The sequence below is a fragment of the Bombina bombina genome, chromosome 6 (assembly GCF_027579735.1).
Source record: "Bombina bombina isolate aBomBom1 chromosome 6, aBomBom1.pri, whole genome shotgun sequence".
Classification (NCBI taxonomy): domain Eukaryota; kingdom Metazoa; phylum Chordata; class Amphibia; order Anura; family Bombinatoridae; genus Bombina; species Bombina bombina.
In genome coordinates this window covers 760,655,915-760,683,115 of record NC_069504.1, presented here as the reverse complement: position 1 = coordinate 760,683,115, position 27,201 = coordinate 760,655,915, and the positions used below count along the sequence as shown (strand labels likewise).

At 39.7% G+C, this 27,201-nt stretch overlaps 1 protein-coding gene across 4 annotated transcripts in view; it reads right to left on the bottom strand.

Annotated features, from left to right (window-relative positions):
• The window catches only part of NSD3 (nuclear receptor binding SET domain protein 3), a 1,671,583-nt gene that overhangs the window by 619,375 nt on the left and 1,025,007 nt on the right, over positions 1-27,201 (bottom strand). For all 4 annotated transcript variants that reach the window (XM_053718034.1, XM_053718036.1, XM_053718037.1 and 1 more), the window contains one exon: positions 8,908-9,110. In XM_053718034.1, coding sequence (XP_053574009.1) covers positions 8,908-9,110 — 203 coding nt within the window. The remainder of the gene's footprint in view (positions 1-8,907; positions 9,111-27,201) is intronic.

Sequence of the window (27,201 nt, the reverse complement as noted above, 5' to 3'; positions counted from 1 at the left end):
GAGGCTGCCGTCCGGCAGTCTCATAAGCCAATCGGATGATGCTTTTAAGCCAAAAAGAGAGAGAGGTAGAAGTTGCTTTTTGACCTCTCCTTTTACCAGAATAAACAACAAACAAGGAAGAAGTTTGTCTGAAATCCTTTGTAGCCTCTAAATAGAATTTTAGAGCACGAACTACATCCAAATTGTGCAACAAACGTTCCTTCTTTGAAACTGGATTCGGACACAAAGAAGGTACAACTATCTCCTGGTTAATATTTTTGTTAGAAACAACTTTCGGAAGGAAACCAGGTTTAGTACGCAAAACCACCTTATCTGCATGGAACACCAGATAAGGAGGAGAACACTGCAGAGCAGATAACTCTGAAACTCTTCTAGCAGAAGAAATTGCAACCAAAAACAAAACTTTCCAAGATAATAACTTAATATCTACGGAATGTAAGGGTTCAAACGGAACCCCTTGAAGAACTGAAAGAACTAAATTGAGACTCCAAGGAGGAGTCAAAGGTTTGTAAACAGGCTTGATTCTAACCAGAGCCTGAACAAAAGCCTGAACATCTGGCACAGCCGCCAGCTTTTTGTGAAGTAAAACAGATAAAGCAGAAATCTGTCCCTTCAAAGAACTTGCAGATAATCCTTTCTCCAAACCCTCTTGTAGAAAGGATAGAATCTTAGGAATTTTTATCCTGTTCCATGGGAATCCTTTCGATTCGCACCAACAGATATATTTCTTCCATACTTTATGGTAAATTTTTCTAGTTACAGGCTTTCTAGCCTGAATAAGAGTATCAATGACAGAATCTGAGAACCCACGCTTTGATAAAATCAAGCGTTCAATCTCCAAGCAGTCAGTTGGAGTGAGGCCAGATTCGGATGTTCGAACGGACCTTGAACAAGAAGGTCCCGTCTCAAAGGTAGCTTCCATGGTGGAGCCGATGACATATTCACCAGGTCTGCATACCAAGTTCTGCGCGGCCACGCAGGAGCTATCAAGATCACCGAAGCCCTCTCCTGATTGATCCTGGCTACCAGCCTGGGAATGAGAGGAAACGGTGGGAATACATAAGCTAGGTTGAAGGTCCAGGGCGCTACTAGTGCATCTACTAGAGTCGCCTTGGGATCCCTGGATCTGGACCCGTAGCAAGGAACCTTGAAGTTCTGACGAGACGCCATCAGATCCATGTCTGGAATGCCCCATAATTGAGTTATGTGGGCAAAGATATCCGGATGGAGTTCCCACTCCCCCGGATGAAATCCGCTTCCCAATTTGAAACCTTGGCTTTCATACATATAGAACATCGTTATCTGATGGTTCAGACATGTTAATAGGCATAAACTTGATAACAAAGCACAAAAAACGTTTTAAAATAAAACCGTTACTGTCACTTTAAATTATAAACTGAACACACTTTATTACTGAATATGCGCAAAAGTATGAAGGAAATTCACCAAAATTTCACCACAGTGTCTTAAAGCCTTAAAAGTATTGCACACCAAATTTGAAAGCTTTAACTCTTAAAATAACGGAACCGGAGCCGTTTTTACATTTAACCCCTATACAGTCCCTGGTATCTGCTTTGCTGAGACCCAACCAAGCCCAGAGGGGAATACGATACCAAATGACGCCTTCAATAAGCTTTTTCAGTGGATCTGAGCTCCTCACACATGCATCTGCATGCCATGCTTCTCAAAAACAACTGCGCATTAGTGGCGCGAAAATGAGGCTCTGCCTATGACTAGAAAAGGCCCCCAGTGAAAAAGGTGTCCAATACAGTGCCTGCCGTTTTTTTAACAGAATTCCCAAGATTAAAATAACTCTTCAAAGTTATAAACCATTAAATATGCTTATAAAGTAATCGTTTTAGCCCAGAAAAATGTCTACCAGTCTTTAAAGCCCTTGTGAAGCCCTTTATTCTTATATTAAAAATTAAGAAAATGGCTTACCGGATCCCATAGGGAAAATGACAGCTTCCAGCATTACCAAGTCTTGTTAGAAATGTGTCATACCTCAAGCAGCAAAAGTCTGCTCACTGTTTCCCCCAACTGAAGTTAATTCATCTCAACAGTCCTGTGTGGAAACAGCCATCGATTTTAGTAACGATTGCTAAAATCATTTTCCTCTTACAAACAGAAATCTTCATCTCCTTTCTGTTTCAGAGTAAATAGTACATACCAGCACTATTTTAAAATAACAAACTCTTGATTGAAGAATAAAAACTACATTTAAACACCAAAAAAACTCTTAGCCATCTCCGTGGAGATGTTGCCTGTGCAACGGCAAAGAGAATGACTGGGGAAGGCGGAGCCTAGGAGGGATCATGTGACCAGCTTTGCTGGGCTCTTTGCCATTTCCTGTTGGGGAAGAGAATATCCCACAAGTAAGGATGACGCCGTGGACCGGACACACCTATGTTGGAGAAATATAGCCAAAATATAAATAAACTTTCCTTACATAAGATTCAATATTCCTATCTAAAGGATCCTTAAAAGTAGAAATAGCCCCATCAATCTTAGGGACTTTTTCCCAAAACTCTAATTTAGTCACTGGCAAAGGATACAACCTTTTAAACCTAGAAGGAGGAATAAAATAATCACCAGGCTTATTCCATTCCTTAGCAATCACATCAGAAATAGCATCAGGAACAGGGAAAACCGCAGTAGAAATCACAGGAGGTTTATAAACATAATTTAAACGTTTACTGGTTTTGTTATCAAGAGGACCAGACTCCTCAATATCCAAAGTAACCAATACTTCTTTCAACAAAGAACGAATATACTCAATCTTCTCAGTTTTATGAGAAGTTTTAAAAGACCTTTTAAGTTTATTAGAAGGCGGAATAGTAGACATAGCCTTCTGTATTGCATTAGCAATACAATTTTCAAATCAACAGGTATATCATGTACATTAGATGTTGAGGGGACAACAGATACTGTACTAGCACTGATAGAAAATTTTCTGCATGCAAAAGCTTATCATGACAACTGTTACATACTACAGACGGAGATATAATCTCAGCTAACTTACAACAGATACACTTAGCTTTGGTAGAACTGTGTTCAGGCAGCATGGTTCCTACAGTAGCTTCTGAGACAGGATCAATTTCCTCATATAGCAGTTTCAGGAATGGGAAAAAATGCAAACAGCATAGTCCTCTGAGCATAAAGAAGGCACGAGGCATATAGGAAGTGGGGTGAAATAAAACAAAAAAAATTGTCGCCAAGTGTGACGCACAACGCAAAATGAAGTAGATTTTTTTTTTGCCACCAACAAACATCCGGAAATGACGCAACTCGCGTCATGACTGACGCAACTTCTTGCCAAACAACCTGGCGTCAACAAAGATGCAGGAAATGACGAACTTGCGTCATCATAAACACACATTCGCGCCAAAAAATTCTCACGCCAAAAATGACAAAATAAATTACAGCATTTTGCGACCTCACAAGCCTAATTTTGCCCGCAAAATTAAAGAAAAACAAGTCAATTTGAAAAAGAGACTATACCCCAGGTAAGAAAATAAACTTCCTAAAACATGATAATATAGGTACATTAAAATGTGTGGAGGGTAGCATGATAAATAATGACAGGGAGAAGGCTGAGGTACTAAACCAGTTTTTTTCTTCAGTATACACAAGAGAGGAACCATTGAATGATACTTTGGAACAGAATAGAACATGCCAGTCCATACCACTAACTGGGTTTTGTTTAGAGGATATCAGGAAAAAACTAAAAAATATTAAGGTAAATAAAACTCCAGGCCCAGATGGAATACACCCAAGGGTGTTAAGGGAACTTAGCACTGTTATAGACAAACCTTTACTCTTAATTTTTCAAGACTCATTATCCTCAGGCATGGTACCCCAGGATTGGCGTAAAGCTGATGTGGTGCCACTCTTCAAAAAGGGAAGCAGGGATGATCCAGGAAGCTATAGACCAGTTAGTCTGACATCAATAGTGGGGAAGATATTTGAAGGGATTATAAGGGATTATATTGATGAGCATATTCGTGTAAACAAGATTATGAGTTCTAATCAGCATGGCTTTAGGAGAAATAGATCATGTCAAACTAATCTAATTAGATTCTACGAGGAAGTAAGTAAAAATATAGATAAAGGGGAATCAGTTGATGTGATATACTTAGATTTTGCAAAGGCATTTGATACAGTGCCACATGAGAGATTAATGCACAAAATTAAGGGACTGGGAATAGCTGAAAATGTTAGCTCATGGATAAATAACTGGATAAAAGATAGGGAGCAACGAGTAGCAGTAAATGGATCATACTCAGATTGGACAAAGGTAATCAGTGGCGTCCCCCAGGGATCAGTACTGGGCCCTGTTCTTTTTAATATTTTTATAAATGACTTGGAGCAAGGATTAAATAGCGACATCTCTATTTTTGCAGATGATACTAAGTTAAGTAAGGTCATTAGGTCAGAGCAGGATGAACTCTCTTTGCAAAGGGATTTGCTAAAATTAGAACTATGGGCAAGTGAATGGAAAATGAAATTTAATACGGAAAAATGTAAGGTTCTACATTTTGGAAGTAAAAATAAGCAGGCTATGTATTTTTTAAATGGGACAAGACTTAGCCAAACACAGGAGGAAAGGGATTTGGGAGTAGTAATAGATAACAAGCTAAAGATGAGTGCACAATGCAGGGCAGCGGCTTCAAAGGCTAATAAGATACTAGCATGTATTAAAAGAGGCATTGATTCAAGGGAGGAAAGCATAATTCTGTCATTATATAAAGCCCTGGTAAGACCTCACCTTGAGTTTGGAGTGCAGTTCTGGGGACCGATTGCTAAAAAAGATATTGCAGAACTAGAAAAAGTTCAGAGAAGGGCCACAAAGCTAATAAGGGGATTGGAGAAATTAACCTATGAGGAGAGGCTAGCCAAACTGGGTCTGTTCTCTTTAGAAAAAAGGCGCTTGAGAGGTGACATGATTACTTTATATAAATATATTCAAGGCCCATATACAGAGATGGCAGAAGCTCTTTTTATTCCAAGAAAATTGGTTCTGACAAGAGGTCATAATTTAAGGTTGGAGGAAAGGAGATTTAATCTCCTGCAACGGAAACGTTTTTTCACTGTAAGAGCAATAAAATTGTGGAACTCATTACCAAAGGAGGTAGTGAATGCCAATACCATAGATACATTTAAAAATAGTCTGGATAAATTTCTGTATATAAACAAAATTCATGGATATGATTGCTAGTATTAAATGGGTCACATTTTAATGGGGTTATTTAAGCTTAACTGGAGCTTTTTGTAAGTATTTTAGATTTGTATAGGTTGAACTCGATGGACTTCAGTCTTTTTTCAACCTTATCTACTATGTTACTATGTTACTATGATTCCCGTACTGAAACTGATAGTCTGCCAAGGGAAATATACATAGATCTGACTCATGGCAAATATAAGTAACATACATATATTTAAAACTTTATATTAATACATAAAGCGCCAAACCATAGCTGAGAGTGTCTTAAATAATGATACATACTCACCGAAAGACACCCATCCACATATAGCAGATAGCCAAACCAGTACTGAAAACTATCAGCTGAGGTAATGGTATAAAAGAGTATATCATCGATCAGAAATGGGAGGTAGGAGATGAATCCCTACGACCGATTACAGAGAACCCTTGAAAAGATTTCCCGTGAGAGAAAACATAAAATCAATAGGCGATACTCTCTTCACATCCCTCTGACAAACACTGTACTCTGAGAGGAATTGGCCTTCAATATGCTGAGAAGCGCTCATCATAGAAGAAAAATCAAGCACAAACTTACTTCACCACCTCCCATAGGAGGCAAAGTTTGTAAAACTGAATTGTGGGTGTGGCGGGAGGTGTATTTATAGGCATTTTGAGGTTTGGGAAACTTTGCCCCTCCTGGTAGGAATGTATATCCCATACGTCACTAGCTCATGGACTTTTGCCAATTACATGCAAGAAATGTTTAGTGTTTAAAAAGATAAAGATAATCCCTTTATTACCCATTCCCCAGTTTTGCACAGCAAACATGGTTATATTAATATACTTTTACCTCTGTGATTAACTTGCATACGTAAATAAACAAAAAAGGTGGAGAATGTTCATGTGCACGTATGCACGCAAGCTCATTAATCGTATAAAAAAAAAGGCGCTAAAAAAGTAACAGATAAAAAAATTAAAAAAAACTTTGACCTCAAAGTATATGTGCTAATGAAGCTAGCACTAATAAAGCTGGCCAAGGGCAGATACAGCCACCCTCCAAAACATAAACTTACCTCGAAAGCTTTTAACCTAGTACTGAGTACGTTATCAGTAGAAGGTTTTAAGCATGTCCTGGAGTAAGAAATAAAAAATAAATAAGTGCAAGTGAAGTTTCCTGCACTAAATATAAAAATGAATATCTTTATCCCTTTTAAATAAAAAGGATAATGATAAACTTAATGCTGAATACTCCAATATGTCCCTCTTGACAAAATCAGTACTGAAGAGGGTCCACGGTCCTAGCCAGGAAACCCTAAAATAACAAACAATCTTACACATCTTCATTCTACACCTACCTCCAGATGAAGGAAAGACAAGACTGATTACTATAGAGGTGGGTTTCGCATATAAAAAATTAAGGTGGCCAATGAAGCAAAATAATGGAGGAGCCTACCGTTATGCATTGCATATGAAATGCCCCTGCTGAGGTACCTTCTCTTTCCTACATTGTCTTTAAATGTCCATGAGCCAATAGATGATAACAATCCTAAAAACTAAGCTCTATGGGAGCTAAGAGTCATGTTTTTCTGGCAGGCTAAAAACAAAACCTTTCTGTATAGAGCTGACATCACAATATTCTTGTAGCCTCCCAAATTAGAATTTGATATTGTTTAACCATGCATTAAATGGCTATTCATTATATAAAATCATTATAAAAAAATAAATAAATGCATAAAAATTATATATAAGAAAAGGATATCAAGCTGAAAAACAGAAAATAATGATGTATGGAAACCTCACAAAAGCAAAACCCCAACAAAGAAATCTACAAATTAGTGAAAACAGAATTAATAAAGTCTCACTAAACTAGAACAACATAGATTAACACTTTAAAATGAGCCTGCAAAGCAATTTAATTTGATAAAAAAACAACAACAAAAAAAACAGTATTCCATACCTCCCAACTGTTCCAATTTTCGCGGGACAGTCCCGATTTTAGGAACTGTTGCTAGCCATCTGTCCCGCATTGCCCCATGCATTAAAAAAAATAAAAAATGTAATTCTATTGGGCCCATACTCAGAAGCAGCTTGCTTTTCTCTCCCAGGGTTATATACCTGTTGGATTCCTTGTGGAAAATGAATGGTGTGTGGGTTAAGTAGGAGTATGAAGGCTGTATACCCTCTGACCTCAGGTAATGGTGACCTCTAACCCCTGGTAGTGATGACGTCTAACCCTTGGTGATAATACTAGCATGCCTTCAGTTTTATACGATGAGCAGTGTATAAATGTAAGCTATGAGGTGTGTGTATCTGCATGTATAAGTGTATGCTGTGTAGTGTGTGTGTATCTGTATGTATAAGTGTGTGTGTGTGTGTAACTGTATGTATAAGTGTAAGCTGTGTAGTGTGTGTGTGTATTTGTATGTATAAGTGTAGGCTATGTAGTGTGTGTGTCCGCATGTATAAATGTAAGCAATGAAGTGTGCGTATCTGCATGTATAAGTGTATACTATGTAGTGTGTGTATCTGTATGTATAAGTGTATGCTATGTAGTGTGTATCTGCCTTTATAAGTGTGTGTGTGTATCTGCATGTATAAGTGTAAGCTGTGTAGTGTGTGTGTGTATCTGTATGTATAAGTGTAGGCTATGTAGTGTGTGTGTCTGCATGTATAAATGTAAGCTATGAAGTGTGCGTATCTGCATGTATAAGTGTATACTATGTAGTGTGTGTATCTGTATGTATAAGTGTATGCTATGCAGTGTGTGTATCTGCCTTTATAAGTGTATGATATGTAGTGTGTCTCTGCATGTGTAAGTGTATGCAATGTAGTGTGTGTATCTGTATGTATAAGTGCAAGCTATGTAGTGTGTGTATAAGTGTGTATCTGCATGTATACGTTTATGCTATGTAGTGTGTGTGTGTGTATCTCCATGTATAAGTGTATGCTGTATAGTGTGTGTTTCTGTATGTATAAGTGTGTGTGTATCTGCATGTATAAGTGTATGCTGTGTAGTGTGTGTGTATCTGTATGTATAAGTGTGTGTATCTGCATGTATAGGTATATGCTGTGTAGTGTGTAAATGTATGTATAAGTGTAAGCTATGTAGTGTGTGTGAATCTGCCTGTTTAAGTGTATGCTATGTAGTATGTTACTGTACATTTTTGCTAACTTTAAAGGCCAGAATCTAAAATATTAATGGGGAATGCAGAGAGCAGTTTTAAAAAATATATTATTAAATGTCCAATTAAGATAAATATTTAGCACTGGCTCTGCAAACGCAAATTAAATACAGAGCTCACATAGCTTGAGATTGTGTTTGATTTGCTGCCCAAGAGTATTAAAAGATATGACTTTATTTAGAATTTTATTTATATTACTTTGGTCTTATGATTTTTTCTAAGCCCCGCCCCTGCCCACCACATTTCAAATTTTTGCCTGGGGTGGGGTGGGGGGGGGGTGGGGTGGGAGGGCTGTCCCTCTTTTGAATTTTGAAAGGTTGGGAGGTATGGTATTCTGACATGGTATGGATGTCTTGTTTCTACATAACAGTAAACTTATGATTTAACATGGTAAACACATTTAAAATATGCTGCTTTTTCACTTTGTGCATAAAGCAATATTGTCGAACGGTAAAAGGTAATGAGATTGTGCTGTGCTATTAGCAAAAACAGTAACTGTTTACATATTGACAAAGTGCCCACCTTTCTTGAATGTTTTGTTAACACTACTCTGTCCCTCAGCAAAGCTCTTGTCCCCTTCAATATATGGAAAGACACGGCCATGGTGCACCCAGTAATAATCATGTGATCCGAAAAAGTAAACTGGAAAGTCCCCAATGTTATGTTTGAGGCTTTGGATGTTAAGTGGAACAGTTCTTGGATTGCAGATCTCTGCAGGCCACCACCTAAGAATAACAAAGATTTAGATGAATACATATAAAATATCATAATATATTCAGAATAGAACATCATAGGGCAGAACAAAGCTAACACAAATTGCATATAAATAAGATTTTATTACAAGGATAGAGACTTATATTTTGTAATACTTTTCCTTTTACTGTTCAAATAGCATTTTAAAGTAAAGAACAGTTTACCAGAACAAACAGAAACAATTTAAACATAACCAATAACAGGTAGATATAATATGGTCAGGTAAAAAATGTCCAATCAGGTCACATCAGAGTCCATAAAGTACATAGAAAACCATTATTCATCCTCTTTTCTTTTTGCTGCTCTACTAGATAAGTACTGTATATTTGAAGAACTAATAAATATTTCATATAATTGTATTTAATTAATTTTTATTTGATTGTTGTATTGTCTCCTAGGAACTTATAGCCTAGTGGGATAAAAGGCAGCTGAGAAATATATTTACCCTTTTATTTTCTTTTGATTATGCTTTTAAACCCTTCGTAAAATTTATTTTTGTGTATTATATTAACTTCCGGCTTTTATTTGTTTAATATTTTTCATTATATTCCTTGTCTTTTGCCCTTAAATTGTTCAATTTCATTCCCTTTTGTTAGCCGCTCCGTACACTATTTTTTCTCTCCTCCTTCATTTTATATGTTTGTGACTTACCTCCATTTGTAATTATACCTATTTTTTATTTTTTTTAACATATTCTTTGAATTTTCTCTCTTGATTCTTTCTGTTTCTTTTCTCTTCCGTTTGCGGCTCCGTCCGCCATTTTCTTTCTTCCTTGCACTCCTGTTTCTAACTCCTCCCCCCTCTGACGTCGCTGGACTCATTTTCCCGCCTCTCCCACCCTTCTTACCTCACATCACTTGTCTCAACGATCTGCGCACACAAACATTGTTACACAGTTACTTATTTATATTGTTTCCAAAATGCTTATATTTAGAAATCTTTTTTATTACATTTAGTATCTAATAGTTTGCTTTTTATAAGATTCTGCCTTTATATATTTAGTTTTATCTCTATATATTCTATTATATATTTTGACATAACCTGAATTTATTTTATTACAATTTTTTTTATAAAAATATTACTTAAACATAGTTTATAATTTTCTAATTTATTACTTAAATGGGACATTAAACCCAAATTTTTTCTTTCATGATTCAAATAGAGAATACCATTTTAAACAACTTTCTAATTTACTTCTATTATCTAATTTGCTATATTCTCTTGATATTCTTTCCTGAAAAGCATATCTAGATAGGCTCAGTAGCTTCTAATTGGTGGCTGCACATAGATGCCTCATGTGATTGGCTCATCCATGTGCATTGCTATTTCTTTAACAAAGGATATCTAAAGAATGAAGCAAATTAGATAATAGAAGTACATTGGAATGTTGTTTGAAATTGTATTCTCTGTCTGAATCATGAAAGAAATTTTTAAGTTTAATGTCCCTTTAACATGTCTCAGGAAAATCCTTCTCAGACTCCTGAGAATTCCCTTCAGTCTATGGGGCTGATTTATCATTGCGTCAATCTCAAAACATTTGCTGGAGTCAATACACTCGCCAGACATCGCTGCCGCAAATCTAAATACGACGGCCTTATATATTAAAAAGTCTGTCAAAAACATGTGCGTCAAGTACGACGTGATGAGCATCAGACTGTTGATAAATAAGAGTCATCAATGTCATTACATGAACAAGCACATTTCTCTAAAGCTAATCTTTTATTTTTCATCTGTTAATGTCCAAGAAATAGCTAGATTTATACCTGAACAAACAATACTCTCATAGAAAGTTATTTTTCTATTTGTTATACAAAAAATCTGATATATGATATTTTCACATAAATTAATGTGCATTTGTCTTTCTATAAATCATGATATGCCTATCTCATATTTTTTTTATTTTTTTTAAATAGAAATAATTTGCAAACATAAATATGTCCCTAAATTCCTTTTTTTGTTCGAAACCATGTTGTCTTTCATATCTCTGTGTTTATTTATACCACTATATGTATATAGTGTAAATATCTAATTATTCTGAGCAAGAATAATTGCTAATATAACGTAATCAAGAGTATCATATGCATTTATTTGCAATCAATGGATATTTTAAGAGATGGGACCGTTTTCTCTCTGCATCTGTGTATACACCTTTCTAATTGCAGTCTAGTTTGAAACAACACCCCAACACAGGTGTAAAAAAAATGGGCTGGTATATAAAATGAAATTTCTTAATGAAAATTAAATTCAAGAGAAGGAAGAAAAACCCTTAACATAGCATGACAGTAAAGAGGTGATTTTAATTTCTGTTGTATCTGATTCATGACAGTTAAATGTTAGGTAGACTATCCCTTTGAGCTATCAGTTTAAGATTATATTGAATCAAACATCATTAGATTATTAAAATCATTGTCAGAAATATTACACTGTGTGGCGTAATGTCATCATCAATTAATTCAATCTTTGACTATCAGAAAAGAGATAGGATCTCATATTCTAGAGATACCTTTAAAACAGCAGTCTTAATATATCAAAAAACACCTATTTATTTATACAGTTCCAAAATCCAGAACTGAATTAAAAAAATGTAAACAGATGCAGCAAAAAGATATTACACATTCATGCATAAAAATCAACCCTATGCAGTTTTGTTATGCAAAGGCATATATACAGTATCTCATTATTACTTAATAGATTATTTTATATATATATATATATATATATATATATATATATATATATATATATATATATATATATATATATTTATATATATATGATTATAAGCACTTAACAGCAGCAAAATACTAACAACTGCTAATCTGCTACTTCTTAAACACTTACTAACCTGCTTCTGCTTAATTATATGCTATATGGGTGCAAAGGAGATTCATAACTGTGACATGAGATAGTTGTTGTGTATGTATATATATATATATATATATAAATAGAACTTGCTCCTTCTTTATGCTTACTGGATACCATATGAAAAAGCATGCTTTTTTTCTTCTAATAGTGTACCAGCGCTGGCCACTACATGTCTGGAATATGAACTGTTATATTTTGTGTGAACACATTTTTTCCTCTGACTCAGCTAGTGGACTTTTAAGTAATAATAAGGAGCTATATATGCCTTTACATGACAAAACTGCATATGGTTGATTTTGATGTATAAATGTATAATATATTTTTGTTGCATTTGTTTACATTTTTTTTAATTCAGTTCTGGATTTTGGAACTGTATAAATAAATAGGTGTTTTTTGACATATAAAAGAGTGCTGTTTTACCTGTCTTTTAAAGGTATCTCTAGAATATGAGATCCTATCTTTTTTCTGATAGTCAAAGATTGAATAATTTGAATATGGGTATGCACCAATAAGAGTCTATTACGCCTCCATTAAGAAAACACACACTGAGAATATAACATTTAAGTAAATGTCATCATCAATGTTTATCTTTAATATTAATTTCACATATACATACTTTTAGTTCTGATAAGTGATCAATGACTCAAGTATAGAGCAATTTGATTTGTTAGTGACAGTAAACAATGTACATTTCAATCAGATTGGCTGATTTCATTAATCAAGTGATTATGCATTTACCAATAAGAAGTTGTGGAAAACTTTACTAGTTTGTGGGTTGTTTAGGAGTTTGAGTATTGTGTCAAATTTGGTGTGAAGTGGAGAGTGGGACTTGTATTACATGTGTTAAACATGGTGCAAATAGATTTATCCAAAAAAAGGAAGTCAGCTATATTGTGTAATGTATTTATTTCATTGTTATCCCTATATCTACTAGTGCACCAAATTTGAAGCAATACTTCACACCAAATTTGGAGCAATAATATCATCCCCTAGCTTTGTAATGACACAAATATGTAACATAATCCATAAGTAGTAATGTATTTATTTCATTTTTATCCCTATAGCTACTAGTGCAGCGAATTTGAAGCAATACTTTGCACCAAATTTGGAGCAATAATATTGTCCCCTTGCTTTGTAATGAGAGACAAAGATGTAACATAATCCATAAGTAGGGTAACATCTCCCTAATTTACTTTTATTATCTAATATGCTTCATGGTCTTGCAGCATCGAACATAACCTTTCTGTGTTTTCAGACTCCCATTGATTTCTATGGCATTCGCGGCCTCAAGGGTGGCGGTTTGAACGATAGGTACGTTGTGTCGGAATAGACGCAAGCGTACCTGTTGAATGTTTAATAAATTGGCAAGACGGTCAAATGGAGTTGAATGCGACGGCGGATGATCAGCATTCCAGTGGATTAACACAAGCATCGATCTGCGTCTGATTGATATTGCGGGAACGTATTACATGCAAAAATGTGTGGATATAAACAGCGCTACCCTGCAGATACCTCAAGCTGTTCCTAAAATACAACTCTCCCTAAAGGTTGCATATAGAAAAAGGCAATTTACAAATGGAGTAATAGGATCAGCGCTTATGATAGCAAGGGGAATCTAGCAACTAAAAATAGTAGATAAACAAGAAGTGTATTTATAATAATAAAATAATGATTTATTTAAAACATTCAAGAATAATAAACCAGATAATATCTAGCTCTTGCAGATAATATACGGTGACCGGTCACTTACACAATTATAAAACATATATATTATAAACTCTAAAAATAACAATAACAATCTTGAACATATAAAAGCTGCTTTTTACTTTGGGAGTTTGCAATTTATTCTCCAATACTTAAGTATATAGTATGTCTCTGTTTGCAAGAGTCCTTTTTGAGGGAAATACTATTTGTACGTGTATGTCACCTTATAAGACACCTTGACTCTTTCCTCCAATACAGTTCCGGGACGTTGTATAATTAAGTATACCCAAACTCCTACTTTTAGCAGGTGGAGGGCAATATGTAAAATGACAAGTGTCCGATATGGTAGAGGATAAGTGTCACCTTAACAGGCTTTCTTCACATCCACAGCGATTTCTGCAGTAGTTAAATGACAAGTGTCCGCTATAGTAAAGGATAAGTCTCACCTTCACAGGCTCTCTTCACAGCCACAGCGATTTCTGCTCTCACATGCTGTGATCTACCGGACGCCTCCGCGTCTCCTGTGCAGCTCCACGCTGGTTAGTGCTTCCGTGTTCAGTCACGTGTGTTTAAGTAGGCCAATGAGAGTCCCTTTAAAAGCGGGATAATCCAAATCAGTAGTTGTCCTGGGTATTTCGGCAAAATTTACACTCTGCGCAGAGTAAGCCTATTTTGTATGTAATTAGGCTGTTTGTCACAAAATACCAACACTCATCATGATTTGACAATCATAACGTTTTGTTAACTACGGCGGATCAACTTTGCATCTAATTTGATGCAGACGTCCAGCGCATTATTAGTTGAAACTTTGATAAATCGGCCCCTATGTTTCAATATGTGCAGCAGTTTCAGGAGCAAATGACTCAAATACAATCTGTTATAGCTTCCGTTTAAGTAGTTCTAATAAAAAAGACCTTGATATTAACTCAAAAAATATTTTTTTTTCTCAGAGTAATGTTTTAAAACGCAGAGTATACGCAGACACCGTATCTGCAGAAGAGTCTTCTGACTCAGAGGTTAATGGATATTCTGATTGTGAAGAATAAGATGATTCAGATGATCAGATGATATGTTTATCAAACAATTCTTCCTCTTCTGTTGATATGCCCAAAAATAAAAAGAGGAAAGAATCTTTATCAACCAAACCTAAATTATTTGATAATAAAGGGGATTTATATTTAGATCCTAATGACCTCTTACATCCCCGTTGCTTTACAATGGCAACCCTCTAAACGGGCAGCAACATTTTTTGATTACTATATTCGTAAGTCACTATCTAAAAAAGCAAAAAAACATTTTATGCTTACCTGATAAATTTCTCTCTCTTGTGATGTATCGAGTCCACGGATTCATCCATACTTGTGGGATATTCTCCTTCCTTACAGGAAGTGGCAAAGAGAGCACCCACAGCAGAGCTGTCTATATACCTCATCCCTTAGCTCCACCCTCCAGTCATTCGACCGAAGGCTAGGAAGAAAAAGGAGAAACTATAGGGTGCAGAGGTGACTGAAGTTTTTTAATAAAAATATACTGCCTGTCTTAAATAAACAGGGCGGGCCGTGGACTCGATACATCACAAGAGAAATAAATTTATCAGGTAAGCATAAATTATGTTTTCTCTAGTAAGATGTATCGAGTCCACAGATTCATCCATACTTGTGGGATACCAATACCAAAGCTTTAGGACACGGATGAAGGGAGGGACAAGAGAGGTACCTTAAACGGAAGGCACCACTGCTTGTAGAACCTTTCTCCCAAAAATAGCCTCCGAAGAAGCAAAAGTATCAAATTTGTAAAATTTGGAAAAAGTATGAAGCGAAGACCAAGTCGCCACCTTACAAATTTGTTCAACAGAAGCCTCATTTTCAAAAGCCCATGTGGAAGCCACTGCTCTAGTAGAATGAGCAGTAATTATTTCAGGAGGCTGCTGGCCAGCAGTCTCATAAGCCAAACGGATGATGCTTTTCAGCCAAAAGGAAAGAGAGGTAGCCATAGCCTTTTGACCTCTCCGTTTACCAGAATAAACAACAAACAATGAAGATGTTTGACGGGAATCTTTAGTTGCTTGTAAGTAGAACTTTAAAGAACGAACCAAATCAAGATTGTGCAACAGACGTTCCTTCTTTGATGAAGGATTAGGACACAGTGAAGGAACAACAATTTCCTGATTGATATTCCTATTAGAAACAACCTTAGGAAGGAATCCAGGTTTGGTACCAAAACCACCTTATCTGCATGGAAAACAAGGTAAGGTGAGTCACACTGTAAAGCAGATATCAATGACCGACTCAGAGAAACCAAACTTTGATAGAATCAGGCGTTCAATCTCCAAGCAGTCAGACGTACAGAAATTAGATTTGGATGTTTGAATGGACCTTGGATTAGAATCGACGGTGGAATCGATGACATGTCCACTAGGTCTGCATACCAAGTCCTGCGTGGCCACGCAGGTGCTATCAGAATCACCAAAGCTCTCTCCTGCTTGATTCTGGCAACCATACGTGGGAGGAGAGGAAACGGTGGAAATACATAGGCTAGATTGAAGGACCAGGGCACTGCTAGAGCATCTATCAGTACCGCCTGGGGATCCCGGGACCTGGACCCGTAACGAGGAAGTTTGGTATTCTGACGGGACACCATCAGATCCAATTCTGGTGTGCCCCATAGCTGAGTCAGCTGGGCAAATACCTCCGGATGGAGCTCCCACTCTCCCGGATGAAAAGTCTGACGACTTAGGAAATCTGCCTCCCAGTTCTCTACCCCTGGGATATGGATTGCTGAGAAATGGCAAGAGTGATCCTCCGCCCATCGGATTATTTTGGTTACCTCCATCATTGCTAGAGAACTCAGTGTTCCTCCTTGATGATTGATATAAGCTACAGTCGTGATGTTGTCCGACTGAAATCTGATGAATTTGTCCACAGCTAGCTGAGGCCACGCCAGAAGCGCATTGAATATCGCTCTCAGTTCTAGAATTTTTATTGGGAGTAGAGTTTCCTCCCAAGACCATAAGCACTGTGCTTTCAGGGAGTTCCAGACTGCACCCCAGCGTAGCAGGCTGGCATATGTTGTTACTATGAGCCACTCTGGCCTGCGGAAACACATTCCCTGAGACAGGTGGTCCTGAGACAACCACCAGAGAAGAGAATCTCTGGTCTCCTGGTCCAGATGCAGTTGAGGAGATAAATCTGCATAATCCCCATTCCACTGTTTGAGCATGCATAGTTGCAGTGGTCTGAGGTGTAGGCGGGCAAAAGGAACTATGTCCATTGCCGCTACCATGAGTCCGATTACCTCCATACACTGAGCCACTGATGGCTGAGGAATGGAATGAAGAGCTCGGCAAGTGGTTAAGAGTTTTGATTTTCTGACCTCCGTCAGAAATATTTTCATTTCTACCGAGTCTACCATAGGAAGGAAACTCTTGTGAGAGGGAAGAGAGAACTCTTTTTTATGTTCACCTTCCACCCATGAGATCTCAGAAAAGCCAACACGATGTCCGTGTGAGAATTGGCTAGCTGGAAAGTTGACGCCTGAATTAAGATGTCGTCTAGATAAGACGCCACTGCTATGCCCCGCAGTCTTAGAACCGCCAAAAGGGACCCTAGCACCTTTGTGAAAATTCTGGGAGCCGTGGCCAACCCGAAGGGAAGGGCCACAAACTGGTAATGCCTGTCCAGAAAGGCGAATCTGAGGAAGTTCACGGTAGTCATATATTGACCCTCCTGGATCAACGGTAGAATAGTCCGAATAGTCTCCATCTTGAATGATGGTACTCTGAGGAATTTGTTTAGAATTTTGAGATCCAAGATTGGTCTGAAAATTCCCTCTTTTTTGGGTACCACAAACAGGTTTGAGTAAAACCCTAGCCCTTGTTCCGCTTTTGGAACTGGGCGGATTACTCCCATGGTATGTAGGTCTTCTACACAGCGTAAGAACGCCTCTCTCCTTGTCTGGTTTGCAGACAATTGAGAAATGTGAAATCTCCCCCTTGGGGGGGGGGGGGAGTCTTTGAAGTCCAGAAGATATCCCTGGGACACAATTTCTAAGGCCCAGGAATCGTGAACATCTCTTGCCCAAGTCTGAGCGAAGAGAGAGTCTGCCCCCTACTAGATGCGGTCCCGGATTGGGGGCTACCCCTTCATGCTGTCTTAGAGGCAGCTGCAGGCTTCTTAGCCTGTTTACCCTTGTTCCAAGCCTGGTTAGGTCTCCAGACTGACTTGGATTGGGCAAAATTCCTCTCTTGCTTTGCAGCAGGGGAAGCTGAAGCGGCACCACCCTTGAAAATTATTTTGTTTGGTCCTCATTTTATTTGCTTTATCCTGAGGAAGGGCATGGCCTTTCCCTTCAGTGATGTCTGAAATAATCTCTTTCAGTTCAGGCCCGAAAAGGGTCTTTCCTTTTAAAGGGATGTTCAAAAGTTTAGATTTTGATGACACATCAGCAGACCAGGACTTAAGCCATAACGCCCTGTGTGCTAAAATGGCAAAACCTGAATTCTTTGCCACTAATTTAGCCAGTTGGAAAGTGGCATCTGTAATGAAAGAATTAGCCGACTTAAGGGCCTTAATTCTATCCATAAATATCCTCTAATGGAGTCTCCATCTGAAGAGCCTCGAACCAGAAAGCAGCTGCAGTAGTTACAGGAACAATGCACGCAATAGGTTGGAGAAGAAAACCTTGATGAACAAAAATTTTCTTCAGGAGACCTTCTAATTTTTTTATCCAAAGGATCTTTGAGAAAGCACAACTGTCTTCGATAGGTATAGTTGTAAGAGTAGAAATAGCTCCCTTATACTTAGCAAGAGTAGAAATAGCTCCCTCCACCTTAGGAACTGTCTGCCACGAGTCTCGCATGGTCAGATATGGGAAACATTTTCTTACTCCTTAGTAACAATATTCACAATCCTCTTAGGGACTGGAAAAACATCAGTGTAAACAGGAACCTCTAAGTATTTGTCCATTTTACACAATTTCTCTGGGACCACTATAGGGTCACAATCATCTAGAGTCGCTAATACCTCCCTGAGCAATAAGCGGAGGTGTTCAAGCTTAAATTTAAAGGCTGTCATATCAGAATCTGTCTGAGGGAGCGTCTTTCCTGAATCAGAAATTTCTCCCTCAGATAACAAATCCCTTACCCCTACTTCAGAACATTGTGAGGGTATATCGGATACGGCTACTAAAGCGTCAGATGGCTCAGCAGTTGTTCTTAACCCAGAGCTGTCACACTTTCCTTGTAAACCAGGCAGTTTGGATAAAACCTCTGTGTGGGTTGTATTCATAACTGTGGCCATGTCTTGTAAAGTAAATAAATTCGACGCACTAGAGGTACTTGGCGTCACTTGTGCGGGCGTTACTGGTTGTGACACTTGGGGAAAGCTAGATGGCAAACCTTCATTTCCTTCTGTCTGAGAATCATCTATTGCAATATTTTTAAGTGATAAAATATGCTCTTTATAATTTATAGACATATCAGTGCAAGTGGGACACATTCTAAGAGGGGGTTCCACAATGGCTTCTAAACACATTGAACAAGGATTTTCCTTGATGTCAGACATGTTAAACTGGCTAGTAATGCAACAAGCAAGCTTGGAAAACACTTTAATCAAAGCAAATAACACAGTACTGTGCCTTTAAGAGAAAAAAAGTTGCACAAACTCTGCAAAACAGTGTAAAAAAGCAGTAAACAACAACATTTTTACAGTAGCATCATAAAGCCTTAGTAACCTTGCACAGCTATGCAAATAAACAATTAACCCCTTAATGTAAAAACCGGATTGACAAAACGCCAAAAACCGGTAAAAAACGTTCAGCACCTTGCCACAGCTCTGCTGTGGCGCCTACCTGCCCTTTAGGAACGATTTGTGGGGGGAAAAACTTCTTTAAAGCCCTCAAACACAGTAGGAACCTCTGGAGAAGTAGCTGGATGTCTCTGAGGAAAAGAAACTGTGCAACTGAGGCACGAAAATAGGCCCCTCCCACCTCACTCGATGTTATGGGGCCTAAAAGAAACACAACAGAGTGTTTCTTAAACTAGCCATGTGGGTTAATAACCCTTAAACAAGCCACAATGACCCCTTAAAGTCCCTCAAAAAACGTTATATTTGCAATAAAAAAAACATTGTTTCCTATCAGTGTCACCAGTAACTAATGAGCCCTTTATGCAAGCTGGGATTCCTACTAAGTGTCTGAATACAGCTTACCCTTCCCTCATGGGGATATTGCCAGCCTTTTCTAGAATTATCACAGTCTGTCTAGAAAAAAAATAGACTGAACATACCTCAATGCAGTTTAGCCTGCAAACCGTTCCCCCAACTGAAGTTTTCCTGTACTCTTCAGCCCTTGTGAGAACAGCAGTGGATCTTAGTTACAAAGTGCTAAAATCATCATCCTCCTTGCAGAAATCTTCATCCCTTTTCTGCCAGAGAGTAAATAGTACACACCGGTACCATTTAAAATAACAAACTTTTGCTTGAGAAAATAAAAACTAACATTTTTCTCACCACACTCACTTTACCCTTCCTAGTACTTAGAGTAGGCAAAGAGAATGACTGGGGGGTGGAGCTAAGGGAGGAGTTATATAGACAGCTCTGCTGTGGGTGCTCTCTTTGCCACATCCTGTAAGGAAGGAGAATATCCCACAAGTATGGATGAATCCGTGGACTCGATACATCTTACAAGAGAAATATGCCTAAAGCTGAATGTCCTAGACCGGATCTCCCTCATATAGTACCCAGTTAACAACCAAAATTAATCCCAATATTTTAAAATGTATTAGTGCCAAAAACTTTAACTTTAAAAGAGGTCCTGACAGATCTCAAATCTTGTCAGGACAAATTATTAGACCTATTAGGACCTATAACAAAATTATTTGCGCAATCAGAAGAATCCATTTTTGATCTTTACATTATGAGGGAATGGTTGCAGAGATAACAGAATTTATGTTTACCTGATAAATTACTTTCTCCAACGGTGTGTCCGGTCCACGGCGTCATCCTTACTTGTGGGATATTCTCTTCCCCAACAGGAAATGGCAAAGAGCCCAGCAAAGCTGGTCACATGATCCCTCCTAGGCTCCGCCTACCCCAGTCATTCGACCGACGTTAAGGAGGAATATTAGCATAGGAGAAACCATATGGTACCGTGGTGACTGTAGTTAAAGAAAAAAAAATTATCAGACCTGATTAAAAAAACCAGGGCGGGCCGTGGACCGGACACACCGTTGGAGAAAGTAATTTATCAGGTAAACATAAATTCTGTTTTCTCCAACATAGGTGTGTCCGGTCCACGGCGTCATCCTTACTTGTGGGAACCAATACCAAAGCTTTAGGACACGGATGAAGGGAGGGAGCAAATCAGGTCACCTAAATGGAAGGCACCACGGCTTGCAAAACCTTTCTCCCAAAAATAGCCTCAGAAGAAGCAAAAGTATCAAACTTGTAAAATTTGGTAAAAGTGTGCAGTGAAGACCAAGTCGCTGCCCTACATATCTGATCAACAGAAGCCTCGTTCTTGAAGGCCCATGTGGAAGCCACAGCCCTAGTGGAATGAGCTGTGATTCTTTCGGGAGGCTGCCGTCCGGCAGTCTCGTAAGCCAATCTGATGATGCTTTTAATCCAAAAAGAGAGAGAGGTAGAAGTTGCTTTTTGACCTCTCCTTTTACCGGAATAAACAACAAACAAGGAAGATGTTTGTCTAAAATCCTTTGTAGCATCTAAATAGAATTTTAGAGCGCGAACAACATCCAAATTGTGCAACAAACGTTCCTTCTTTGAAACTGGTTTCGGACACAGAGAAGGTACGATAATCTCCTGGTTAATGTTTTTGTTAGAAACAACTTTTGGAAGAAAACCAGGTTTAGTACGTAAAACCACCTTATCTGCATGGAACACCAGATAAGGAGGAGAACACTGCAGAGCAGATAATTCTGAAACTCTTCTAGCAGAAGAAATCGCAACTAAAAACAAAACTTTCCAAGATAATAACTTAATATCAACGGAATGTAAGGGTTCAAACGGAACCCCCTGAAGAACTGAAAGAACTAAATTGAGACTCCAAGGAGGAGTCAAAGGTTTGTAAACAGGCTTAATTCTAACCAGAGCCTGAACAAAGGCTTGAACATCTGGCACAGCTGCCAGCTTTTTGTGAAGTAACACAGACAAGGCAGAAATCTGTCCCTTCAGGGAACTTGCAGATAATCCTTTTTCCAATCCTTCTTGAAGGAAGGATAGAATCTTAGGAATCTTAACCTTATCCCAAGGGAATCCTTTAGATTCACACCAACAGATATATCTTTTCCAAATTTTGTGGTAAATCTTTCTAGTTACAGGCTTTCTGGCCTGAACCAGAGTATCGATAACAGAATCTGAGAACCCTCGCTTCGATAAGATCAAGCGTTCAATCTCCAAGCAGTCAGCTGGAGTGAAACCAGATTCGGATGTTCGAACGGACCCTGAACAAGAAGGTCTCGTCTCAAAGGTAGCTTCCAAGGTGGAGCCGATGACATATTCACCAGATCTGCATACCAAGTCCTGCGTGGCCACGCAGGAGCTATCAAGATCACCGACGCCCTCTCCTGATTGATCCTGGCTACCAGCCTGGGGATGAGAGGAAACGGCGGGAACACATAAGCTAGTTTGAAGGTCCAAGGTGCTACTAGTGCATCCACTAGAGCCGCCTTGGGATCCCTGGATCTGGACCCGTAGCAAGGAACTTTGAAGTTCTGACGAGAGGCCATCAGATCCATGTCTGGAATGCCCCACAGCTGAGTGACTTGGGCAAAGATTTCCGGATGGAGTTCCCACTCCCCCGGATGCAATGTCTGACGACTCAGAAAATCCGCTTCCCAATTTTCCACTCCTGGGATGTGTATAGCAGACAGGTGGCAGGAGTGAGACTCCGCCCATAGAATGATTTTGGTCACTTCTTCCATCGCCAGGGAACTCCTTGTTCCCCCCTGATGGTTGATGTACGCAACAGTTGTCATGTTGTCTGATTGAAACCGTATGAAATTGGCCCTCGCTAGCTGAGGCCAAGCCTTGAGAGCATTGAATATCGCTCTCAGTTCCAGAATATTTATCGGTAGAAGAGATTCTTCCCGAGACCAAAGACCCTGAGCTTTCAGGGATCCCCAGACCGCGCCCCAGCCCATCAGACTGGCGTCGGTCGTGACAATGACCCACTCTGGTCTGCGGAATGTCATCCCTCGTGACAGGTTGTCCAGGGACAGCCACCAACGGAGTGAGTCTCTGGTCTTCTGATTTACTTGTATCTTCGGAGACAAGTCTGTATAGTCCCCATTCCACTGACTGAGCATGCACAGTTGTAATGGTCTTAGATGAATGCGTGCAAAAGGAACTATGTCCATTGCCGCTACCATCAACCCGATCACTTCCATGCACTGAGCTATGGAAGGAAGAGGAACGGAATGAAGTATCCGACAAGAGTCTAGAAGCTTTGTCTTTCTGGCCTCTGTCAGAAAAATCCTCATTTCTAAGGAGTCTATTATTGTTCCCAAGAAGGGAACCCTTGTTGACGGAGATAGAGAACTCTTTTCCACGTTCACTTTCCATCCGTGAGATCTGAGAAAGGCCAGGACTATGTCCGTGTGAGCCTTTGCTTGAGGAAGGGACGACGCTTGAATCAGAATGTCGTCCAAGTAAGGTACTACAGCAATGCCCCTTGGTCTTAGCACAGCTAGAAGGGACCCTAGTACCTTTGTGAAAATCCTTGGAGCAGTGGCTAATCCGAAAGGAAGCGCCACGAACTGGTAATGCTTGTCCAGGAATGCGAACCTTAGGAACCGATGATGTTCCTTGCGGATAGGAATATGTAGATACGCATCCTTTAAATCCACCGTGGTCATGAATTGACCTTCCTGGATGGAAGGAAGAATAGTTCGAATGGTTTCCATCTTGAACGATGGAACCTTGAGAAACTTGTTTAAGATCTTGAGATCTAAGATTGGTCTGAACGTTCCCTCTTTTTTTGGAACTATGAACAGATTGGAGTAGAACCCCATCCCTTGTTCTCTTAATGGAACAGGATGAATCACTCCCATTTTTAACAGGTCTTCTACACAATGTAAGAATGCCTGTCTTTTTAAGTGGTCTGAAGACAACTGAGACCTGTGGAACCTCCCCCTTGGGGGAAGCCCCTTGAATTCCAGAAGATAACCTTGGGAGACTATTTCTAGTGCCCAAGGATCCAGAACATCTCTTGCCCAAGCCTGAGCGAAGAGAGAGAGTCTGCCCCCCACCAGATCCGGTCCCGGATCGGGGGCCAACATTTCATGCTGTCTTGGTAGCAGTGGCAGGTTTCTTGGCCTGTTTTCCCTTGTTCCAGCCTTGCATTGGTCTCCAAGCTGGCTTGGCTTGAGAAGTATTACCCTCTTGCTTAGAGGACGTAGCACTTTGGGCTGGTCTGTTTCTACGAAAGGGACGAAAAACAGAATTTATGTTTACCTGATAAATTTCTTTCTCCAACGGTGTGTCCGGTCCACGGCGTCATCCTTACTTGTGGGATATTCTCTTCCCCAACAGGAAATGGCAAAGAGCCCAGCAAAGCTGGTCACATGATCCCTCCTAGGCTCCGCCTACCCCAGTCATTCGACCGACGTTAAGGAGGAATATTTGCATAGGAGAAACCATATGGTACCGTGGTGACTGTAGTTAAAGAAAATAAATTATCAGACCTGATTAAAAAACCAGGGCGGGCCGTGGACCGGACACACCGTTGGAGAAAGAAATTTATCAGGTAAACATAAATTCTGTTTTCTCCAACATAGGTGTGTCCGGTCCACGGCGTCATCCTTACTTGTGGGAACCAATACCAAAGCTTTAGGACACGGATGAAGGGAGGGAGCAAATCAGGTCACCTAAATGGAAGGCACCACGGCTTGCAAAACCTTTCTCCCAAAAATAGCCTCAGAAGAAGCAAAAGTATCAAACTTGTAAAATTTGGTAAAAGTGTGCAGTGAAGACCAAGTCGCTGCCCTACATATCTGATCAACAGAAGCCTCGTTCTTGAAGGCCCATGTGGAAGCCACAGCCCTAGTGGAATGAGCTGTGATTCTTTCGGGAGGCTGCCGTCCGGCAGTCTCGTAAGCCAATCTGATGATGCTTTTAATCCAAAAAGAGAGAGAGGTAGAAGTTGCTTTTTGACCTCTCCTTTTACCTGAATAAACAACAAACAAGGAAGATGTTTGTCTAAAATCCTTTGTAGCATCTAAATAGAATTTTAGAGCGCGAACAACATCCAAATTGTGCAACAAACGTTCCTTCTTTGAAACTGGTTTCGGACACAGAGAAGGTACGATAATCTCCTGGTTAATGTTTTTGTTAGAAACAACTTTTGGAAGAAAACCAGGTTTAGTACGTAAAACCACCTTATCTGCATGGAACACCAGATAAGGAGGAGAACACTGCAGAGCAGATAATTCTGAAACTCTTCTAGCAGAAGAAATTGCAACTAAAAACAAAACTTTCCAAGATAATAACTTAATATCAACGGAATGTAAGGGTTCAAACGGAACCCCCTGAAGAACTGAAAGAACTAAATTGAGACTCCAAGGAGGAGTCAAAGGTTTGTAAACAGGCTTGATTCTAACCAGAGCCTGAACAAAGGCTTGAACATCTGGCACAGCTGCCAGCTTTTTGTGAAGTAACACCGACAAGGCAGAAATCTGTCCTTTCAGGGAACTTGCCGATAATCCTTTTTCCAATCCTTCTTGAAGGAAGGATAGAATCCTAGGAATCTTAACCTTGTCCCAAGGGAATCCTTTAGATTCACACCAACAGATATATTTTTTCCAAATTTTGTGGTAAATCTTTCTAGTTACAGGCTTTCTGGCCTGAACAAGAGTATCGATAACAGAATCTGAGAAACCTCGCTTCGATAAAATCAAGCGTTCAATCTCCAAGCAGTCAGCTGGAGTGAAACCAGATTCGGATGTTCGAACGGACCCTGAACAAGAAGGTCTCGTCTCAAAGGTAGCTTCCAAGGTGGAGCCGATGACATATTCACCAGATCTGCATACCAAGTCCTGCGTGGCCACGCAGGAGCTATCAAGATCACCGACGCCCTCTCCTGATTGATCCTGGCTACCAGCCTGGGGATGAGAGGAAACGGCGGGAACACATAAGCTAGTTTGAAGGTCCAAGGTGCTACTAGTGCATCCACTAGAGCCGCCTTGGGATCCCTGGATCTGGACCCGTAGGAAGGAACTTTGAAGTTCTGACGAGAGGCCATTAGATCCATGTCTGGAATGCCCCACAGCTGAGTGACTTGGGCAAAGATTTCCGGATGGAGTTCCCACTCCCCCGGATGCAATGTCTGACGACTCAGAAAATCCGCTTCCCAATTTTCCACTCCCGGGATGTGGATAGCAGACAGGTGGCAGGAGTGAGACTCCGCCCATAGAATAATCTTGGTCACTTCTTCCATCGCTAGGGAACTCCTTGTTCCCCCCTGATGGTTGATGTACGCAACAGTCGTCATGTTGTCTGATTGAAACCGTATGAACTTGGTCCTCGCTAGCTGAGGCCAAGCCTTGAGAGCATTGAATATCGCTCTCAGTTCCAGAATATTTATCGGTAGAAGAGATTCTTCCCGAGACCAAAGACCCTGAGCTTTCAGGGATCCCCAGACCGCGCCCCAGCCCATCAGACTGGCGTCGGTCGTGACAATGACCCACTCTGGTCTGCGGAATGTCATCCCTTGTGACAGGTTGTCCAGGGACAGCCACCAACGGAGTGAGTCTCTGGTCCTCTGATTTACTTGTATCTTTGGAGACAAGTCTGTATAGTCCCCATTCCACTGACTGAGCATGCACAGTTGTAATGGTCTTAGATGAATGCGCGCAAAAGGAACTATGTCCATTGCCGCTACCATCAACCCGATCACTTCCATGCACTGAGCTACGGAAGGAAGAGGAACGGAATGAAGTATCCGACAAGAGTCCAGAAGTTTTGTTTTTCTGGCCTCTGTTAGAAAAATCCTCATTTCTGAGGAGTCTATAATTGTTCCCAAGAAGGGAACCCTTGTTGACGGGGATAGTGAACTCTTTTCCACGTTCACTTTCCAGCCGTGAGATCTGAGAAAGGCCAGGACGATGTCCGTGTGAGCCTTTGCTCGAGGGAGGGACGACGCTTGAATCAGAATGTCGTCCAGGTAAGGTACTACGGCAATGCCCCTTGGTCTTAGCACCGCTAGAAGGGACCCTAGTACCTTTGTGAAAATCCTTGGAGCAGTGGCTAATCCGAAAGGAAGCGCCACAAACTGGTAATGTTTGTCCAGGAATGCAAACCTTAGGAACCGATGATGTTCCTTGTGGATAGGAATATGTAGATACGCATCCTTTAAATCCACCGTGGTCATGAATTGACCTTCCTGGATGGAAGGAAGGATAGTTCGAATGGTTTCCATCTTGAACGATGGGACCTTGAGAAATTTGTTTAAGATCTTGAGATCTAAGATTGGTCTGAACGTTCC